This window comes from Alternaria novae-zelandiae, assembly GCF_023758075.1.
Source record: "Alternaria novae-zelandiae strain BMP 2774 chromosome Unknown scaffold_29, whole genome shotgun sequence".
NCBI classification, from domain to species: Eukaryota; Fungi; Ascomycota; class Dothideomycetes; order Pleosporales; family Pleosporaceae; genus Alternaria; species Alternaria novae-zelandiae.
In genome coordinates this window covers 18028-34721 of record NW_026056989.1, presented here as the reverse complement: position 1 = coordinate 34721, position 16694 = coordinate 18028, and the positions used below count along the sequence as shown (strand labels likewise).

Here is a 16694-nt window from a genome sequence, read left to right as displayed (position 1 = left end):
TCCATTCTCACTTGCTCGTACCGCCTCCGAGGTCGCACATCGTCCCCCGTGCACACGCTCATCGACAGCTACCTCTCGAACGATCTATCATCCGCAAAACCCCGCCCGCAGGCGACGTCGAAAAGCCCCCCGCTCCACACCAGCCAACCGTGAAGGCCGCGGAGAATACAAGCTGCATATGGGTGGAGGTGGGATATAAACAGGAAAGCTCGGTGGGCACTGGATTGCCTTGTGCCGCAGAAACTCTCCCGCCACACCAAAATGGGGGTTGCTTTGTTTGGGCTCCCGGGCGAAACTCAATTTCTTAGAGGACAACGCCTGAATCGGCTGGCGGGCGTGCGTCGTCACCACCTGCGCATCCTCACCCAGGCAGGATTTGTAGTCCGCGCGCAAGCGAGCTGCAGAACAGCGGCGCTTGACCAGCAAGCCTAGTTACTCGCACTTTTGGAGAGGGTGCCAGTGCTACCGCGACAGAGCCTGGCGCGTGACTGTGCCCTGGCGTGCCGTGCCGTGCCGGCGTCTGCGGAAGGCGCCACGCTGGACGATCCCCGCTTGGTTGGCGGCCCACGCCCCAGCCTCATTGCGCAAGAAACCTTAATTCCACAACCCCAGCAACAAAATCGTCGCTCCTACAGCTGACCCACTAATCATTGGCGACCTGGAGGCTGCGCACTGCCGCATGAAGAGAGGACAATCTAGCTTGAGCTAGCTTCGGCGCCATTCCGGCTTCAACTCGCGACTTCCAAGGTCACATTGGGTAGCTCACTCCACGAACCCTGCGCGTCTACAACTGTGCCGTAGCCTTACCTTCATGAGAGGGTTCACAAATGACTCTTGCGACTTAACACGTCAGCACTACTAAGTAGACATTCGTGCTAGCTGTTCTACCTGTGCTCAATGCAGGCCGCTGGCTACCAGATGCCCACCTCCTCTGCATACTTTCCTCACATCTACTTGATGTTCATTGTTCTGGTATAGCCTACCAAGAGCATGGAAACGACCCACTAACACGCCTCTTTCAAGGATTGTGAGAGGCCGCTGGCTGTGTCGATAGACGTGTGGAGCCTTCTTTGCCACAACCCACTTCTTCATCACAACCCTTTGATTGGCTATAACCCTGCTAGACCTAGCTCTACATGAGTGGACGACAGTACGAAAATCGACGTGGACTACACTTCTGCCTGCCTTCTTCATCGCTTGTCCTTTCCAATTCTCTACTGCATCTGTTCGGCGAGTTCATTCATGCTACAGCCCTCCTAGCATGGAAACCTTCCGCGATGCACTGCTAAGCCCGTTTCCCAAGGGCCCATCGGACATCACAAAGTTAGACGACAGCACCCATGACCGGCAGAACGTCCGTGAATGCATCGCCCGCGGGGAGATCGAGCAGCTTCGCCTCGGAGCCTTTACCAACCGAACCTGGATCATCAGCGACCGGTATTGTGCTGTGGGCGACGGAGTCGATTCTCTTGAAGGCTACCTACATTCTATATGGCACATCTACTATCAGCTTGGTCGGCTGGCGTCTCACGAAAGCGCGGACCAAGACCGCCTGGTCCTGGATATCGTCCGCATCCAGGGACTTGGCCCCCTGACTAGGCCTGTGTCAGGAAACTACGGCATCGATATCGCACGAACAGTGCAAGGCACGCTGTGGAATGACTTGCCCTTCCTGGCCACGGACATGACGGATTTCTGGGTCACCAATTGCGCGCCCATGTCCGGTGTTCATCGCCTCAACTTGGCTTCCTTCTTGGCCAAGCTGGCGTCAACCCGCGTGGCCAACCACAAGATCTGTCAGATCGCTCTCGTCCTGTTTCGATCCACATTTGAGGAGACACGAGCCCTTTGCAGCCCAGAGACGCCAGACGATGAAGATCTATCTCGTGACATCCGCAGCCTCACCGTTGCGGATTTGCTGCCAGCTGCTTGCGCTTGGATCAAAGAGGCCAACTACTGCCTCATACAGCTATCGGACGCTTTCTGGAGCGACTGCCCAAGTACACTTAGCCAGGGTGGTCAAAATTTTGTCGAATCTGAGCTAGGAATGCGTTCGCCAATTGGATTTACGCCGTGGCGATGGATGTACTGGCTGAAGCGCCTGCATGAGATTCGGGACGAGGCACACGCCGCCCACGAGGAGCGCCTGGAAGAGCACGCTACTAATGCCATCGAGCGCATGATCAATAACGTCAAGGAACGCAACGCTGGAATCCTGCGAGCATATCAGAGCGGTGGGCCTGAGCTGCATCAGGATCCACATCTACTGTGCTTAGTTGCCTAACCCCGTGAACAATAACGCTAGACTGGGTTGGAACTCCAGCCTGTGTCGTAATGTAATGCAGGATATTCCCAAAGTGTGTTTGAACCCCAGGCTAATTTCGCCTTTACTATCTTCATCAATCGCTAGAAATCTACTCCATTGATGACGTCCCCTACCGCTTGCACGATCTCAGACCAGGAACTTCTAACGTCGACATCAAGGATCAGGACCAACGTTTTTGCGTTCCTTAGAGAAGATACCCAGGAGCCGAAAACGAGCGTAGTGCCAGCGGCGCGACTCTAGGACAACTGAAGATATTGCGAGTGCTAAAGCCAAGGGTGGTTCATACCACAGCCCTCCGCCTGCAACGCCTTGCCTTCGACATCTAGATTGGGGTGTCTGGGTGAGTCGCTGCATTCAACATGCAGTAACAATGTAACTTCTTCCGTGTAGGCCGAAAGTGAGTGTCGATTGAGAAGCAACGTAGTGTTGATGTACATCGCAAATGTGATCACACAATCTCGTTCAATGTGTAATTCCGTCTGACCACTTCACAACGCACTTCCCGTATTTTAAACGCTATAAAGCGTAGTGGTACTCCGTCGTTTCCTCCAAACAGCAAGTCAACATTCCCCATCAACGCATACAACAACAACAACACCATGCCCGATCAGCTGAATACAAAACCGTATCCAAGAGAACGTTACTTGACTGCCGAGGAGATAGAATTGAGGGCACAACATTCGATTGAAGAACAGTTGATCGAATCCCTCAACCTCGCCCGCAAGAGACGCAACCACCATTACCGTTATTTGGCTTCGAAGATTCGAAAATGTAACGAAGAGATTGCTGGATGGAAGACTCTTGTATCCGCAGTCAAGGAGCGCTTGCGGTCTGGAGTGATTGCTCTAGATGCAGGTTCGGCCGACAAGACCTTCTTAGGAAGCGTTGACGGCATAAAGGAAAGCGTTACTACTTACGAACATACGGTCGGAAAGATGAAAGTTATCGAAGAACGTCGCGCGTATTGGGTTGCTCAGATTCGCAAGTTCCAGGAGTTTGACGAAAAAATCAAAGGCATAGTTGCCAACATGTCAACATACTGCGGACCATCCTTGGAGGATAAGGACGATAATCTGTCGACATCTCACCCCAGCGAACCAATAACCGCAGCAAGTCCCACACCAGAAGGCCCTTCGTGCAAATGCACTGCATGCGAAGAATACCAACATATCGCGTACTTGTCTGACGTAGATCCTGGTGGTCTTGAGATGTTATAAATGTATAACGTCACCCGCTAAGAATGCCCATGCCACAAGTCTCATGCAAATTCGCCGCATGCAAATTCGAATCGAACTAAGCCCTCCCTACACACATTGTGCCGTACTGCAATATTGCCATGGTAGGAAATCCACCGACGGAGGGGTCAGAAAGCGCAAATCACACCCGTGTTACCCATGCACTCGGCTGTTCTGAGCTCTAGCACACACCAAATTGTATCCACACACTCACACTTAGATAGCAGATCCGAAGGGACTACATGAATTTGATACCCGATATTTCTTTTTTAATCTCTGGCATGAGTATCGCGTTGACCATGTTGCGTGGTGCTGATATCGATGCAGCTCGATAGGGGTATACCAACGATCGCTTGTCTCTCGAGAAGAGTAATCCGTAGACTTGCCGTTCCGCCATGAATCAACGGTAAAATGTGCCCTTGTTTGTTGATACATGCTTATTTGGTGACTGCTCTTTCTGATATGTGATATGTAGGTGATAGAACATCAGGGAAATGACCGATGCGAGGATGCGCATGTAAAGCGTGTGTCACCATGTTTACAGACTATATTCCGTTCAACGCTCTGGATTTTGCGAAGTTATGTGGCCCATGTCAAAGCAGGTCCGCCACATATCGGGCCCATTGGGGAAGGTGTCACGTCACTCAATATCAGGCTCTCATACGGATTAACGGGCTACAATAGCAAAAGTAAGTACCTCTGGTTGCTGTTGGCTTCCCGTGCTTCACAACTACTGATATTGATGACTTCATGCCCTTGGAATAAACACCACCTGGATTTCTAAACGTGTTTGTGGAATCACTACGTTGATGTTTCCTCGTCTCCAACTCAAGTCCGGGGCGCCAGCAACGGCACCGCTATCGGCGAACTGCCCCATTTGTGGGACAAAAGCAAGTACTGTCTACAATGTGCGACGACGAAAGTGCAAGTCAGGATACGAGTCGGCAGTCCAAGGATCTGCCCTGGTATACGTTTGAGTGAGGATGCTTTCTGACCGTAGTATGTAGAACGAGACACACGGTGAATTATGAAAGAGCCAGGAAGTCTTCGTCCGAAAGTGTATCGTCGTGAAATTCATCGAGTTCCTCGTGGTGTCCCCCTGGGAGGGGTGACACGAAACCGGTGGATGTTGGTATCCCATCGCAGTGGACGGCATCGAGCGAGCATAACTGCTCAGTCATCGCCGGGGCTACGGACGGGGCGCCGACTACTATTTGACTGTCAGGGACGGGATATTCGTGATAGTCGATAAACTACTCACCCCTTGGATCTTCGACGAACGAGAATGTTGCGTATTGCTTTTTATTGGTGCCGACGTAGTCCCACTCATAGTAACTATTGGGTGTACTGCCCGTGTGAGTTGTGATATCTACACCAGAACATGCTGATACATACTGTTCCGATGTCGGAGTCTTCACCATACCTTGTGTACTTGTACTCATACAATATCCCACGAATGACGGTGTACAGCGTACCTGCACTTTTCCGTCCAGAGACTTGGAAGAGCAGGTAGACGCCAAGTCTGGGGTGCAGAGAACTTGAACGAAGGATGATGGGGTGCAGGGGACTTGCACTTCTGGCCCATTGCGACTGATGTCGTCTCTCGATGATATGACATTCGAGGATTGTTTGACCTCCACGACCAGGCGGCTGAAGCTCTCGAGATCAATTGTCTTGTCGCGAAAGGCTGTATCCATGAGTCGCCCTTTTGTCGCGTTAGCCTGATATGAAGATGGCGTTGGAAAGAGCATACCGATGCTCACGCGTTGTGACCAATCGAATGCGTAGCGTCGACCGAGACTATCGGTCTGACTGCTTGCGATCGAAAGATGGGAGCTTCCAGGATATGCATCGTAGGCGTGATTGCCATGTACGGTTTCGCGCTTGATTTCTCGCATCTCCAGAAGTAGAGACCTTTTACTACCCAATGCGGCAGGCATGGCCGGGGGTGGTTTGCGTATTGCAGTGCGTATGTGTGAAGTGACGTGGGTGCAGCTTGTATGATAAGCGCTTGCTGGGAAAAGACCGCTCGTGCAGTATCTTTGGTGTTGACAAAGGAATGAAGAAGCGGTTGTCGAATATCTGCCGAGCTCCTTCACACCAAGCGCGGTTTCAATCTTTCACTGCTGTAGGTTATCACTACAACTTTAGCAGATGCACCAAACCCCCGATACAAGCACATGTGAAGTACGTATGCCAGATCCATCAGCGGATGGATAACTCATGTTGCAGTCAACTGAAAGCTTGAAGCGAATAATTATCAGAGATATAGAGAAAAGCTAACGCGCCCGTATCGAAGCATCAGAAAAATGGGAAATTAGAAGCAGAATATGAGACGAAACGAGCCAGCCCTGTAGCCGAAGTCCAGGAGTTTCGTTATAACTCGTCTTGACGTGCGACGAGGTCGAAACTAGGATATACAGTTCTACTGAAGCCAATGACGGATGAACGCCAGTCGCTTCCACTGGAGCTATTATCATTTCCACGAATCAACTGCAAACAGTCCGCAGAGCTCCAAAGCAGCGTGCGTAGCACAAGGCTTCCGGCGCGAGGAAGTGGAATACGGCCAGGGCTGGGAGCGAGTTGTTACATCGATGGTATGACTACGTTCGTCGGTTAGTATAATTGAATTCGATTGCTTGATCGGGTTGTACGAGCATAGCAGATCTGCTGATACGGTCAGCCACTGTAGCATAGCCTTAATTGTGATCCGTGGAGGCCTGTGATATAGGAATTACTGGCCAGCGACCTTGTACATGATGTGCCGATATCACAATGCGGATACTCCATATCGATCGTCGGGTGGATGTGTATAGTGTGCGCAGTACAGGTAAACATCTTCATCCAGAGGACGGCTGGTAGCCAAGCGAAGGATGAGCTATCGCGGAACTAACCAACAGGTCCAACAACCAGCAACATTAATGTTCGGCTCCGATGGTTTGATCGTCGCCGCCGAAGAGTGTTCGCTGATCTCATGAATCCCGAAGGTGATTGACTGGCCGACATGAAATGAATGTTCGCGATTTCCACAAGGGGCGCAGAAACGTCAGCGACTGGATCGCGGCGGCACCCGACATCCACAAGTAGGATCTTTCCTCATCAGACTGGCAGTTGCTGGACACTTGCGAAACGAGTGCAGATGATGCACGATTGAAAGGCTCGCTGGAGAAGACGAGACGGAAGTGGTGTTGCCGTGGTCAGATCCGCACAGCCAATAGGGAGATGCCAAGCCCGCGGTGGCCCGACGTCATCCCCGGAGATTCGACCTAGAGATGCTTACTAAAAGAATAGAGTGCGCCTTTAACTTAGACTATAGTCTAGTTCTAAGTTAAGCTAAGTCTTTAAAATAGTACTTTAGTATATAGTATAATTATAATAGCTTTAATATTATTTACTAAAGTACTATTTAGTATATTACTATAGTACTATAGTTACTAGTAAAGCTAATAATTTAAAAAAATACTATTAGTTACTAAAAAACGCTAGTAACTTCTAAAAGAATATTCTTTAGTTATAATAAGTTAAATTTTTTAAGTATAATAGTATATAAAGCTATATACTACTAATATTTTTTTTTTTTTATATAACTTTATAATAGTAACTTTTATAATACTAACTTATATAACTATAGAAAAGATTAACTTTAGTATAATTATATTTAAGCTAGTACTTATAGAGTAGAAAGCTAATAATACTTAGCTTAAAATAATAATAATTTTAGCTACTAATATAGTAACTTTAAAAAAAAGTAGACTTTAGTATTATAATTATAGAATCTAGTACTAAAAAGACGTTTATAGTATATAAAAAAAACGCTTTAGTTATTATATAATACTAATAGCTAAAGTTTAAGAGCTAAGTTAAAAAATAAAAAAAAATACTAAGATTATAGTAATTATAATACTACGTAATAATAATTTTATATTAGTACTTTTATTTTTATAAGATATTAACTATCTTTTTATACTTAAAAACTTAAAAAAAAAGATTTTATTAGCTTTATATAAGCTATATAGTATTAAATAGAATTAGTAAATTATTATTAAAAATAGATTATATAATATAAGTTAGGTAGCGTAGCTAAAAGTAGTAAGGCAGCAATTAACTAGACTAGCCTCTAGCGAAATTAATAAGGTGCATTAAAATATCCTTAAAGACTTTGTGTCTGGAGATGCTCACCACAACTTCTCCAACCACATCACTAGAACCGCGCTCATCGGACTCTGATCTGGGTTCTCGCATTGTCCTATTATCACTGTCATCAACACGTACCTCATCACCCTTCTTTGCGCAAATTGGGACGCGCAGGGCTGAACCAGCTCGAGGCGGCGGGTATCCAGCTCTTGCGCGCCAGTCGCAAACGTGCGAAGAGTCCATTCACATCTCCGCGCACAACAGTTTACGCAGGAGTCAGCGCTGCGCTTGATTCGGCGGCACCGACTTATACTCACAATGATCCCGAATATCGGAACAACAGCACCAGCGAGGACTTCGACCGGGGCTGTAGTAGAATCTACTGTAGGCTTCATGTAACGAGAACTGGCTCCTCGGGCTCATCGCCAGGTCTTCACACGTTTCAGCACTCGGACCCGCTATATCAGAGTGACGAAAGCTCATTTGGCGCACCACAGGCTGCGTTGGACAACTGCACAACACCCTGCCGACAAAAGGGAGTCGCCATACGAACGAGCGCTGACTTCCAGATGCAACTCGTTGGCTCTTCGCTGGCATTCCACTCTCCTGTGGAATCTACGCCTCTCATCAAGCATCGACGTCAACCGGTCGGACCACCTCAAGCCCACGCCCCGCATCTACTTTCCGAAACGCGAACGAGTGCATGAGCCGTCCTGAAGCGCAGCTCGCATTTGTCGCTGCTTCTAGGCATCCCAACTGAAGAGACTACACCGCACCAAGAAAGCTGACACGGTCGTACTCCAACAGCATGAAGCGGACTTTGCCGGAGCGCGGACACAGGATGCGCAACGCCTCGGGAAAGGCCTGACTCAAGGAGATGGCACCTTGCTTGGCTGGTAAGTTACCCCGCCGTCTCTCTCCGAAGTCATATACTAACCATGCTGTTTGGCGCAGCTCTCAGCTCTCCTCATCCTCTCTCTTTCGCATGGAACGCTATCGAAGGCGATGCGACCGCAAACCACGAACACCGCCATGTCTCCACCCTCTGCGAATCATCAGGCTCCTCTTCGTCATGACGCAAAGCTAGACAGGTTGCGATATCGATTGCGACGCTCGAATGTAACGGGTGCAAGGACAAAAATCAGAGGAATCCTGGAGGACTTGCGGTTGTAGCTGCGACTTGGGCTGTCGCATGGTGCTGGCCATCGCTCGGAGGTCGAATGCAGGTTGGATTACCCTCCCGCTCCTGGGCATATCACGCCGAAGCCCGGCCACCGCTTTCCGAAACGTGGACGAGGCCCTCCGGTATAAGGGTGCATTGCGCCACGCTCAGCTCGGCCATAGTCTCCAAGAATGCATCTACAGCGCGACTTCGGGCTCATCAAGTAGGCGTAGACGGCAGGTCAGGAAGTGGTGAAACTCGGCACGCACGAGGTAGTTTGAGTAGGCCTTCTTGCTCTACTGTGTCGTCTTTATGGCTTTGCAGCAGCTATTGCGCGTTCGTCATGAACCACAACTTACCGAATATGAATGCAGGATCAGGTTCTCCATCAATCGGCAGCTCCATGTCTGCTGTGCGATAGCCGTCAACCATGTTTACGTTCAGTCTGAATCTACCGAAAAATATCACACTATAGGGAGTGTAGCCATTCGACCATCAATTAGTATTTGTTACGACGTCTACTTCATATCAATGAGCCACCCATCCGAAACTCCAATGCAGCTTGACGACTCCCGCGAAACTCTCGACTCATTCCTGCAATTCTGTCATCGACCAAGCTGTCCTTCCCTGGCACGATCGTCCAGCCAGGCATGCGCAAACCTCACGCGATATACCAAACGCGACTAACCTCTGTTTGCTTCCTTCAAATCGAACGTGTGCTCGTACTTGGTCTTGTTCGTCAAAGCATGACGAGTTTGGATGGACAAGCTGAGTAGACACATTACGAGGATTTATTAGGCACATCATGCTGTGATTATCTACTGCCAAAAGTCAGTTCTGGGCGCTGTACTCTTTTGTATTCTTTCCAGCATCGATCACACCTCAAATGGCTCAGCGGCCAAGATGCCATCGATGGCGTAGAACTTTAGTTCAGGATGCATCTACATATTTTAATATGCTCATACCTTGCTGCATGTTGTTACTTCTGTGTGTTAGAGCTGCCCTATTTCTACAGTTCTAAATTCATATCACCACGCACTATGCGGTCGTCTTTAACTCGCATGAGCGGGGACCACTGCACAGCTTTCAGGAGACATTATGTAGGGAGATCTCATGTTAGTACGCCAAATCGTGCATTGATGTACTTCAAAACTAGAAGGCACAGCTTCTGCCCGGATAAGATCGCTTAAAAGTCAGCCATGATCGTTGCTGGAAGTCGGCACAGGATCCACGTGACAACGCGACAAGCGATAAGCGGGGCCAATCGCGCGACGTCACTTGCTCCTTGCTCACCACTTGGGCACCTGTGCAGTCCCATCCGATGCATCATAAAGTCGTTATCTCATCAATTCGCAACATTGCCGCCTTGCGAAACCCTCAACTCGTCGCGATTAATCCAACAGGTGCATCGCCCATGCCGAAACTGGTATGATACGGTCGTCGTTCTGTGCAGCCGTGCCGGCACCCTCGTAGGGGCATCATCGACATGACCACCACCAGTGTAAGAAGGTATAAGATACCTCCAATGCACCATCACTGACCATGAGTAGGACCTCAAGTTGATAACTGATATCAAAATCACTTTCCTCTCACTTTATATCTCCGCATCGATATTCTCCAAGACGAACCACACGCCAGCCACCGGAATTCACGACTTCAACCTCAAGCCCGACATCCCTTGGCGCACGCTCGCACGCGCAATCGGGACGAGCCCGACTATATACTACGCCGGCTGAGGATGAGGAGGAGAAGCCAGTGGAGCTTTCAAGGGATGCGGAGCCGCAGGATTGGCCCGGAGTGCTGAGAAGTCTGGAACGCTGGACCACATCGCGCCTTGGTGGAACGCCGTCGTAGGCTGGATATGGATGATGTTGGGGTCTGTATGCATCATAACGGACGCGCATCTCCAGTCTCCCCTGCATGGCGCCTGTTCGAGTAGCCATCGGGTATCTAGTGACATCCCATTCCGACGGCACGAGGCAGGTCACTGTCTGGATCTCCCACTTCGCCATGCTAACAACGACAGGGTTACGCTCTTCTAGATCGCGACGCAGCTGAGCTCGATTAGCTACCAATACCGCGCCCGTGTCATAACCACCCACACCTCAATGGATGCCCGACGGACGAGACGACGCAAATTCCAACGTACACAGCGTCACTATACACACGGGAAGGGGCGGAGTGTGACTGCGGCCTAGCTATGTGCTGTACCATAAGAATATGGCTGGACTTCACGCGGAGTGAGAAGGTCTTTTCACGATGAGCTGTTCAGGTCGGACCGTGGCTCCAGATCAGCGCAAGAGGGCGGTAGTCTCTTGCAAGATAACCGGGACGCAACACTCATCGTCATGGCGCATTCGAATTAAGTTTCGGCGTGGTTATGCCATCGCGCAATGGTACATTAAACACTATTTCTGAGACGCCCCGACCATCCAATCGACTCCAAGTGAAGGCGCACTCAACTTGTCTTATGCAAAGCTTCAGGGATAGAGCCGACGCCCCTGCTCCCGCAAACCTTTCATCCCCTTTACGCATACAACTTGATCCCCTCCAGGTTCACGTCCACTACCCGATCGGCGCACAGCGAGTCGAACAATTTCTCCCTCATATATTTGAGGACCTGCTTTGCTTCCAGAGGAGAGAACTGCTTCTCGACTGAAAGGTTGTTGTTGATGACTCTGAGGACTTTGTCGAACGGTATCTGTCGCGCCTTCGGTTTCGTAATCGCGAACAACGTGTACAGACCTGTGCGAAAAGCCCTGTAGCGCCCTAGTTTGACCAAGCACTTTCTCCGCGGAGACTTATACCTATCGATGGGGGAAGAAGGCTCCGTGTCCGAAGCTTGCTCGTCATCTTCGCTGGTAATCTCGATGGGGCTGCTGCCGCGCGAAGCGCCGGAAGGCACGTCTTCATTCAGCTCGGCGCCTTCGGGTGTAGATGTGGGAAGAGACGGAACTTCGGTTTCGCGATTTTGATCGATCATGGAGAGAGGCGTAAACGCTCTTACGAGACTTTGTTGACTCTTTGCGTCGGTGTTGACCGAAACCGAGCTCTTTTGATGCTGGGCGACCCCGATGTCATCATCGCCATCGTCGTCGATGCAGATGGGCGCGGCTTGCGTACCCTCAGCAAGATTATCGAGAGTTACTCGCGACTTCAGAGAGGTCGGCGTGATACGAAGCTGGCCATTAGTCCGGAAGCCAGCGGTCTTCTTTCCCTTCGGCACCACGGACGGCGCTGCCTGCATTTACATCAGCTCCATGCTACCGGTAATGCTCATGTCCTTGACACATGGTACTCACTTTCTTAGGCAGTGGACGATTCTTCGTCTGACCGTTACGACTGCGTGGCGCCCCGTGTGCAGGTCGCGCACCGGGTGTGCTCTTCTCCTTACTGCCCTTTGAAGATCCAGCCGCAGCTTTCGCATTCGGCAACAAGGACTATGTCGTCGATCAGTACATCTTCAAAGCTGATGAAGCCGCCTACATACCGGTTTTCGGATTCTGAACCCGTACTTGCTCTACATAACCTGTTAGCATTGAGTGGACTAATGGCGAACGAGGGGTCAACGTACCAGCGCCATGCTGACTGATGGGATATATCAAGCAACGATACTCTTGATTCTAATCGCAAGAGAAAGGACAACGAAAGAATTTGCTGGAACGCCATTTTATTGTGGAAGTGAACGCGCCAAGCAGAGATACCCCTGCTGTCGCCCCGGGTGGAAAGGCCGCAGGAAAAGTGAACGTGGGTCGGACTCGCAGGGCGAAAGGGAGAGCGCAAGGTGAAGAGTAATGTTCGGATGACCTAGAGCGACGGCCTTAAGATACTCCACACAGTTATAATACTGTCAATACCGCCCGACATATGAACTGCACGCTCGCGTGCACGGGGTAATGATAAAGGAGGTATGCAGTGTTCTCAGTATGTCAAACGGTTGGCGTGGAAGTCATAGTGGATCACTTCCGCACATTTGTTCAAGAGAAGCGTTCTTGGAGCGGTGACTGTGGTTTCCTCTGGAGCGAGAAAGCGCGCACGGATCAAGGTGCGGAGATTGGTATAGCGAGAGAGGGAGAAGAGGGAAACACCGGTGGGGCAAATCATGAGCGCCTAGGAGTCAAATTTGTTTAGGCAACAAGTCTATACGCACCATCCACGGCGACACGGCTCTGCGCTGTGATTCCTTAGCACGCGTCCTTATTGCGAATCACGTACTACGACCTCACGATCGACAGGCCAAATTCGCTCACGCAAATCATGACGTCCAAAACCTTGGAGCTCTCGGATATCTTCGAGAGTGCATGGGAGACTATCTGTGCGTCGCTTCCAAGGCTCCTGTTAGTAAAGAATGGAGGAAAGGGCACGACAAAGAGCAGCATGCGCCACATGTTCGAGGGTCATTTGGGGGAGTGGAACATCCAAGACGAGCTGGAGGACTTCTTAGCTGCTATCAAGCCAAGGTGAGTAGTAACCCTATATGAGCAGCATTGGGGACAAATACTGACCATCTACACCCGCGTATAGTTTCGATAACTGCCCAGCCATGACGAACGTGAACACTCCGGTGATTCTCGTATATCATCCAGACTTCGTCGCAGACGAGGGGGTTACAATGGCGGCTGAAATCGACGTCGATGGGCGCATCAAGCAAAATCTGGCAACGCCAGTGCGAACGGTTTTACATGCGCTTGCAAGATGCAGATCCGAAGCCGATGCAATGCTCCTGCCCATTCACATTGAATGCTCCAGGTAAGCCCACTGCGCGACATGCATGTGAAACATTCACTGACGTTGTACCCGCCGGTTCCCAGCTCTAAAGGTGAGGATGTCAAATCACGCCCGAAAGACCAGGAGCCCGACCTCATCCTCAATGTTTCCGACTCGAACGGCGGCGATGAGACAGTGCGCATCATAGGAGAATTCAAGATGTGCACGACTCATAATCTAGCCAAGATGATCAAGGATCCCGCCTCTAAAAACCCAGGATCGTTGCGCAACCTTCTTGGTGAGTTATGACATGTCTCTGCGAGTCCGCACAGCATTGCCACACCAAGCATTGAACGTCCTCGATCGCGCTAACTCCCCATCACAGGGCAGCCCGCCAAGTATATGTACAAACACAAGATCAAGTACGGCTTCGTCTCGACTTACAATGAGACCATCTTTCTCAGGATCGAACCGCGCAAATCCAATCCGGAAGAGTATGGTCTTTATTACTCGCCCGTCTTCCGCTACGATACCCCGACTTGTGTGGACGAGGGGAACAACGTACACACATTCGGTACCCGCTTCACAACTCTCTTTATGTTACACAAGGTCGTCGATGATGGAGGTGAAGGCTGGAGGTTGAAAGCGAGCGATATTCCGAAGCAAGATGATTGGTACTCTCGGACGGTTGCTGCCAACACTCCCTCAGCAGCTGTAGGGTCGCCCTACCTCGGCAAAACACCACCCTTACCCTCCAAATCACCACCCTTACCCTCCAAATCCATGATTCGGCGACTGCGTTCCAGGAATCAGCTCTCAAACGTTCTGACACCTATCAAAGAATCGCCCATGAAAGCTGCGAATGCGATCAAAAAGACGGTAAAAGGACTGAAAGACAACTTGAAGCGGTCCAGGGCACAGAACACAAAGAATAGCCCGTCACCAAAGCCCAGGTCTCCGCGCAAGGTCAGCTGGGCAAAGACTCCTCCCCAAAGTGCCGAGAACTCCGAGGTTACAGAGTCAGCGCGCAGTCTTGAGGTGGCTGATATCGACGATGGCGATGATAGCGAATACATCGACGATGGTTTTGACCCGTCTGACGATACTGATGGACCTGATGAGTTTGATGAAGCGGGAGCGCAGGCTGAGAACCTTGTTCGGCTGCGTAGACTGGACCCGAGTACACCAACGCCAATGAGTAGAAGGTGAAGAGTTTATCATAGCTGAGCCAAGTAAGGCAGCTATGAATAATTTTCGGGCATGGAGAAGCGGTTAGAGATGCCCCAGCTATATGCAGAGTTGGAAGTCAGCACGGGCGCAGTAGGTGACACTGACCTGGGATATCGTAGTCAGCTTTGGAACATTGAACGACGGTTCGTTGAAAAGGGTTGGTAATACTTTGCATTCTTCAGAGCTCTCTCTTCGTATCGATGTATGTGAACAGATCTTAGGAGATCTTAGTGGTGTATACCCAACAGTACATCTAAGAGGCTCAACGTATAGGCAGCGGAGCGACGGAGTTCATGAGTAGATCTGATCGGCTCTCGTGTGCATGAATGGCACCTGGGCACTTACGAGACTCGCTGTTCTGGCTTACTCAATTGCGGCCCTCCATGATGATTACTAATTGGTTCTTAAGGGGAGTAATACCTTTCTCGAGACTGCAATAATAACTCTTTGTTTAACACATTCAATATCAACTGCGAGACGTCTCGACTCCAGGCTCGAAAGCGGAGCCTTGAATTGGCCAATGATCACTGATCCATGATGGCGCTAAGTCGGACTGAGCTAGTACCAGAGTTAGCGCATTTCCGACTGGAGCACAGGTAGTCGGCCGGTGCAACAACACACTGAAGCCCTAACATCCATCCACCTCCGCATCATTGTACACGCTGCAGTATTCTCCGTTCATATCTCTCCAGGATGACCTCTCGTCCCATCTCCAACACTTCGAGCTCCTCCAGCGACTCTCACAAGCCCGAGAGTGATGTTGCCCCCAGTCATGCGAAAGCCCGCAAGCCAAGGCCGTCACCCCCCAAGTGGCTGCGCGACAATCCATACGTCGGCAAAATCTTCCGCACCACCAAGGATGCGCGATGGAAGATACTCGCACCGCTATCAACGCTGGAGTTCCAGGATGACCACAGTCCCTGCGAAGCGCGCCAGGTCTACACATGTGTCTGCCTAGATGAGCCCTGGAAAGCCATCGGCGAGTGTGTAGTCAAAGTCAAGTTCCAGTAAGTAACAATCCTTAATCTCCTAGACATGTTAGTAACAGTATCAGAATTCGCGCGAGTAGGCGTACAGTTGAGGAGTACCAGGAAATGATCGATGATGGCGAGGCGGAGCTACGTGATCAAAACGACACCAGAGGCACCAGATTGCCTGCATACAAGGATCACCTCAAGCTGTGCACCACACCTACCACTTCACTCTCGAGTCCCGCGACAAGAAATGAGATAGAAGCTCTTGACCGTCTTGGGCATGAAAAATGTCAGCATTCTCCCTGGCTCTGTGGTACGTCTGAAGGCACGGTGCGCCCGGGTTTCCATTATGAAGCCATAGATGGAGGCTATCGTGTCCTTATGCTCATGAACAAGTTGCCTGGGGTGACTTTGTCAATGGACATGTTCTGTGAGATGGCTCTTGAGAAGAGGAAGGTTGTCCGAGAAGCCTTCAAAGTGGCATGGCTGTAAGTTTTCCTCTACCAACCCCGGGCCTATCGTGCTGACTTTTTAACAGTGCCGTGGTGAAATGTGGGGTTGTGCCAATCGATCGTGGCCTGCACAATATCATGTGGGATCAGGAGACTTGCAAGTGGTAAGTAGGCTCCCTGTTTTCCATGAACAAAATGCTAACGCTCGCATTGTAGTTACCTTGTTGACTTCGAAGAGGTTGACAAGCTTCGCGCGAACGAAATGAGCGCTCCCAGCCTAGAGGATGACGAGCTGGACATGTGGATACCTAATGAAGATGAAGTCGCAGAGTATTTGGCGTACTAGGATGATCGACCTTCTTGCGTTGGTCAGTGGTCGACTGGGGGAGCGCCCGTGGTAAACGGGGTCAGACATCGGGCCGTTGTTCAAGGAGCTTGGTCTTCAGCACATATATTTGATCGCGATAAATACTC

General features: G+C 50.3%; 5 protein-coding genes across 5 annotated transcripts; 4 read left to right on the top strand and 1 right to left on the bottom strand.

Annotated features, from left to right (window-relative positions):
- Positions 1-1261: 1261 nt before the first annotated feature.
- Positions 1262-2284, top strand: J4E88_010121 (uncharacterized protein; the record flags this gene model as incomplete). Its single annotated transcript, XM_049403716.1, has 1 exon — positions 1262-2284. The coding sequence occupies one exon, from the start codon at positions 1262-1264 to the stop codon at positions 2282-2284; it is 1023 nt and encodes a 340-aa protein (XP_049250496.1).
- Positions 2285-2685: 401 nt separating this feature from the next.
- Positions 2686-3543, top strand: J4E88_010120 (uncharacterized protein; the record flags this gene model as incomplete). The annotated part of the gene is made up of 2 exons (XM_049403715.1): positions 2686-2690; positions 2883-3543. The coding sequence occupies 2 exons, from the start codon at positions 2686-2688 to the stop codon at positions 3541-3543; spliced, it is 666 nt and encodes a 221-aa protein (XP_049250495.1).
- Positions 3544-11384: 7841 nt separating this feature from the next.
- On the bottom strand, positions 11385-12440 carry J4E88_010119 (uncharacterized protein; the record flags this gene model as incomplete). Its single annotated transcript, XM_049403714.1, has 3 exons — positions 11385-12098; positions 12160-12297; positions 12432-12440. The coding sequence occupies 3 exons, from the start codon at positions 12438-12440 to the stop codon at positions 11385-11387; spliced, it is 861 nt and encodes a 286-aa protein (XP_049250494.1).
- Positions 12441-13114: 674 nt separating this feature from the next.
- On the top strand, positions 13115-14773 carry J4E88_010118 (uncharacterized protein; the record flags this gene model as incomplete). Its single annotated transcript, XM_049403713.1, has 4 exons — positions 13115-13317; positions 13382-13606; positions 13669-13862; positions 13950-14773. 4 exons carry the CDS (start codon positions 13115-13117, stop codon positions 14771-14773), a joined length of 1446 nt encoding a protein of 481 aa, XP_049250493.1.
- Positions 14774-15487: 714 nt separating this feature from the next.
- Positions 15488-16566, top strand: J4E88_010117 (uncharacterized protein; the record flags this gene model as incomplete). The annotated part of the gene is made up of 4 exons (XM_049403712.1): positions 15488-15801; positions 15849-16256; positions 16307-16384; positions 16437-16566. The coding sequence occupies 4 exons, from the start codon at positions 15488-15490 to the stop codon at positions 16564-16566; spliced, it is 930 nt and encodes a 309-aa protein (XP_049250492.1).
- Positions 16567-16694: the final 128 nt, after the last annotated feature.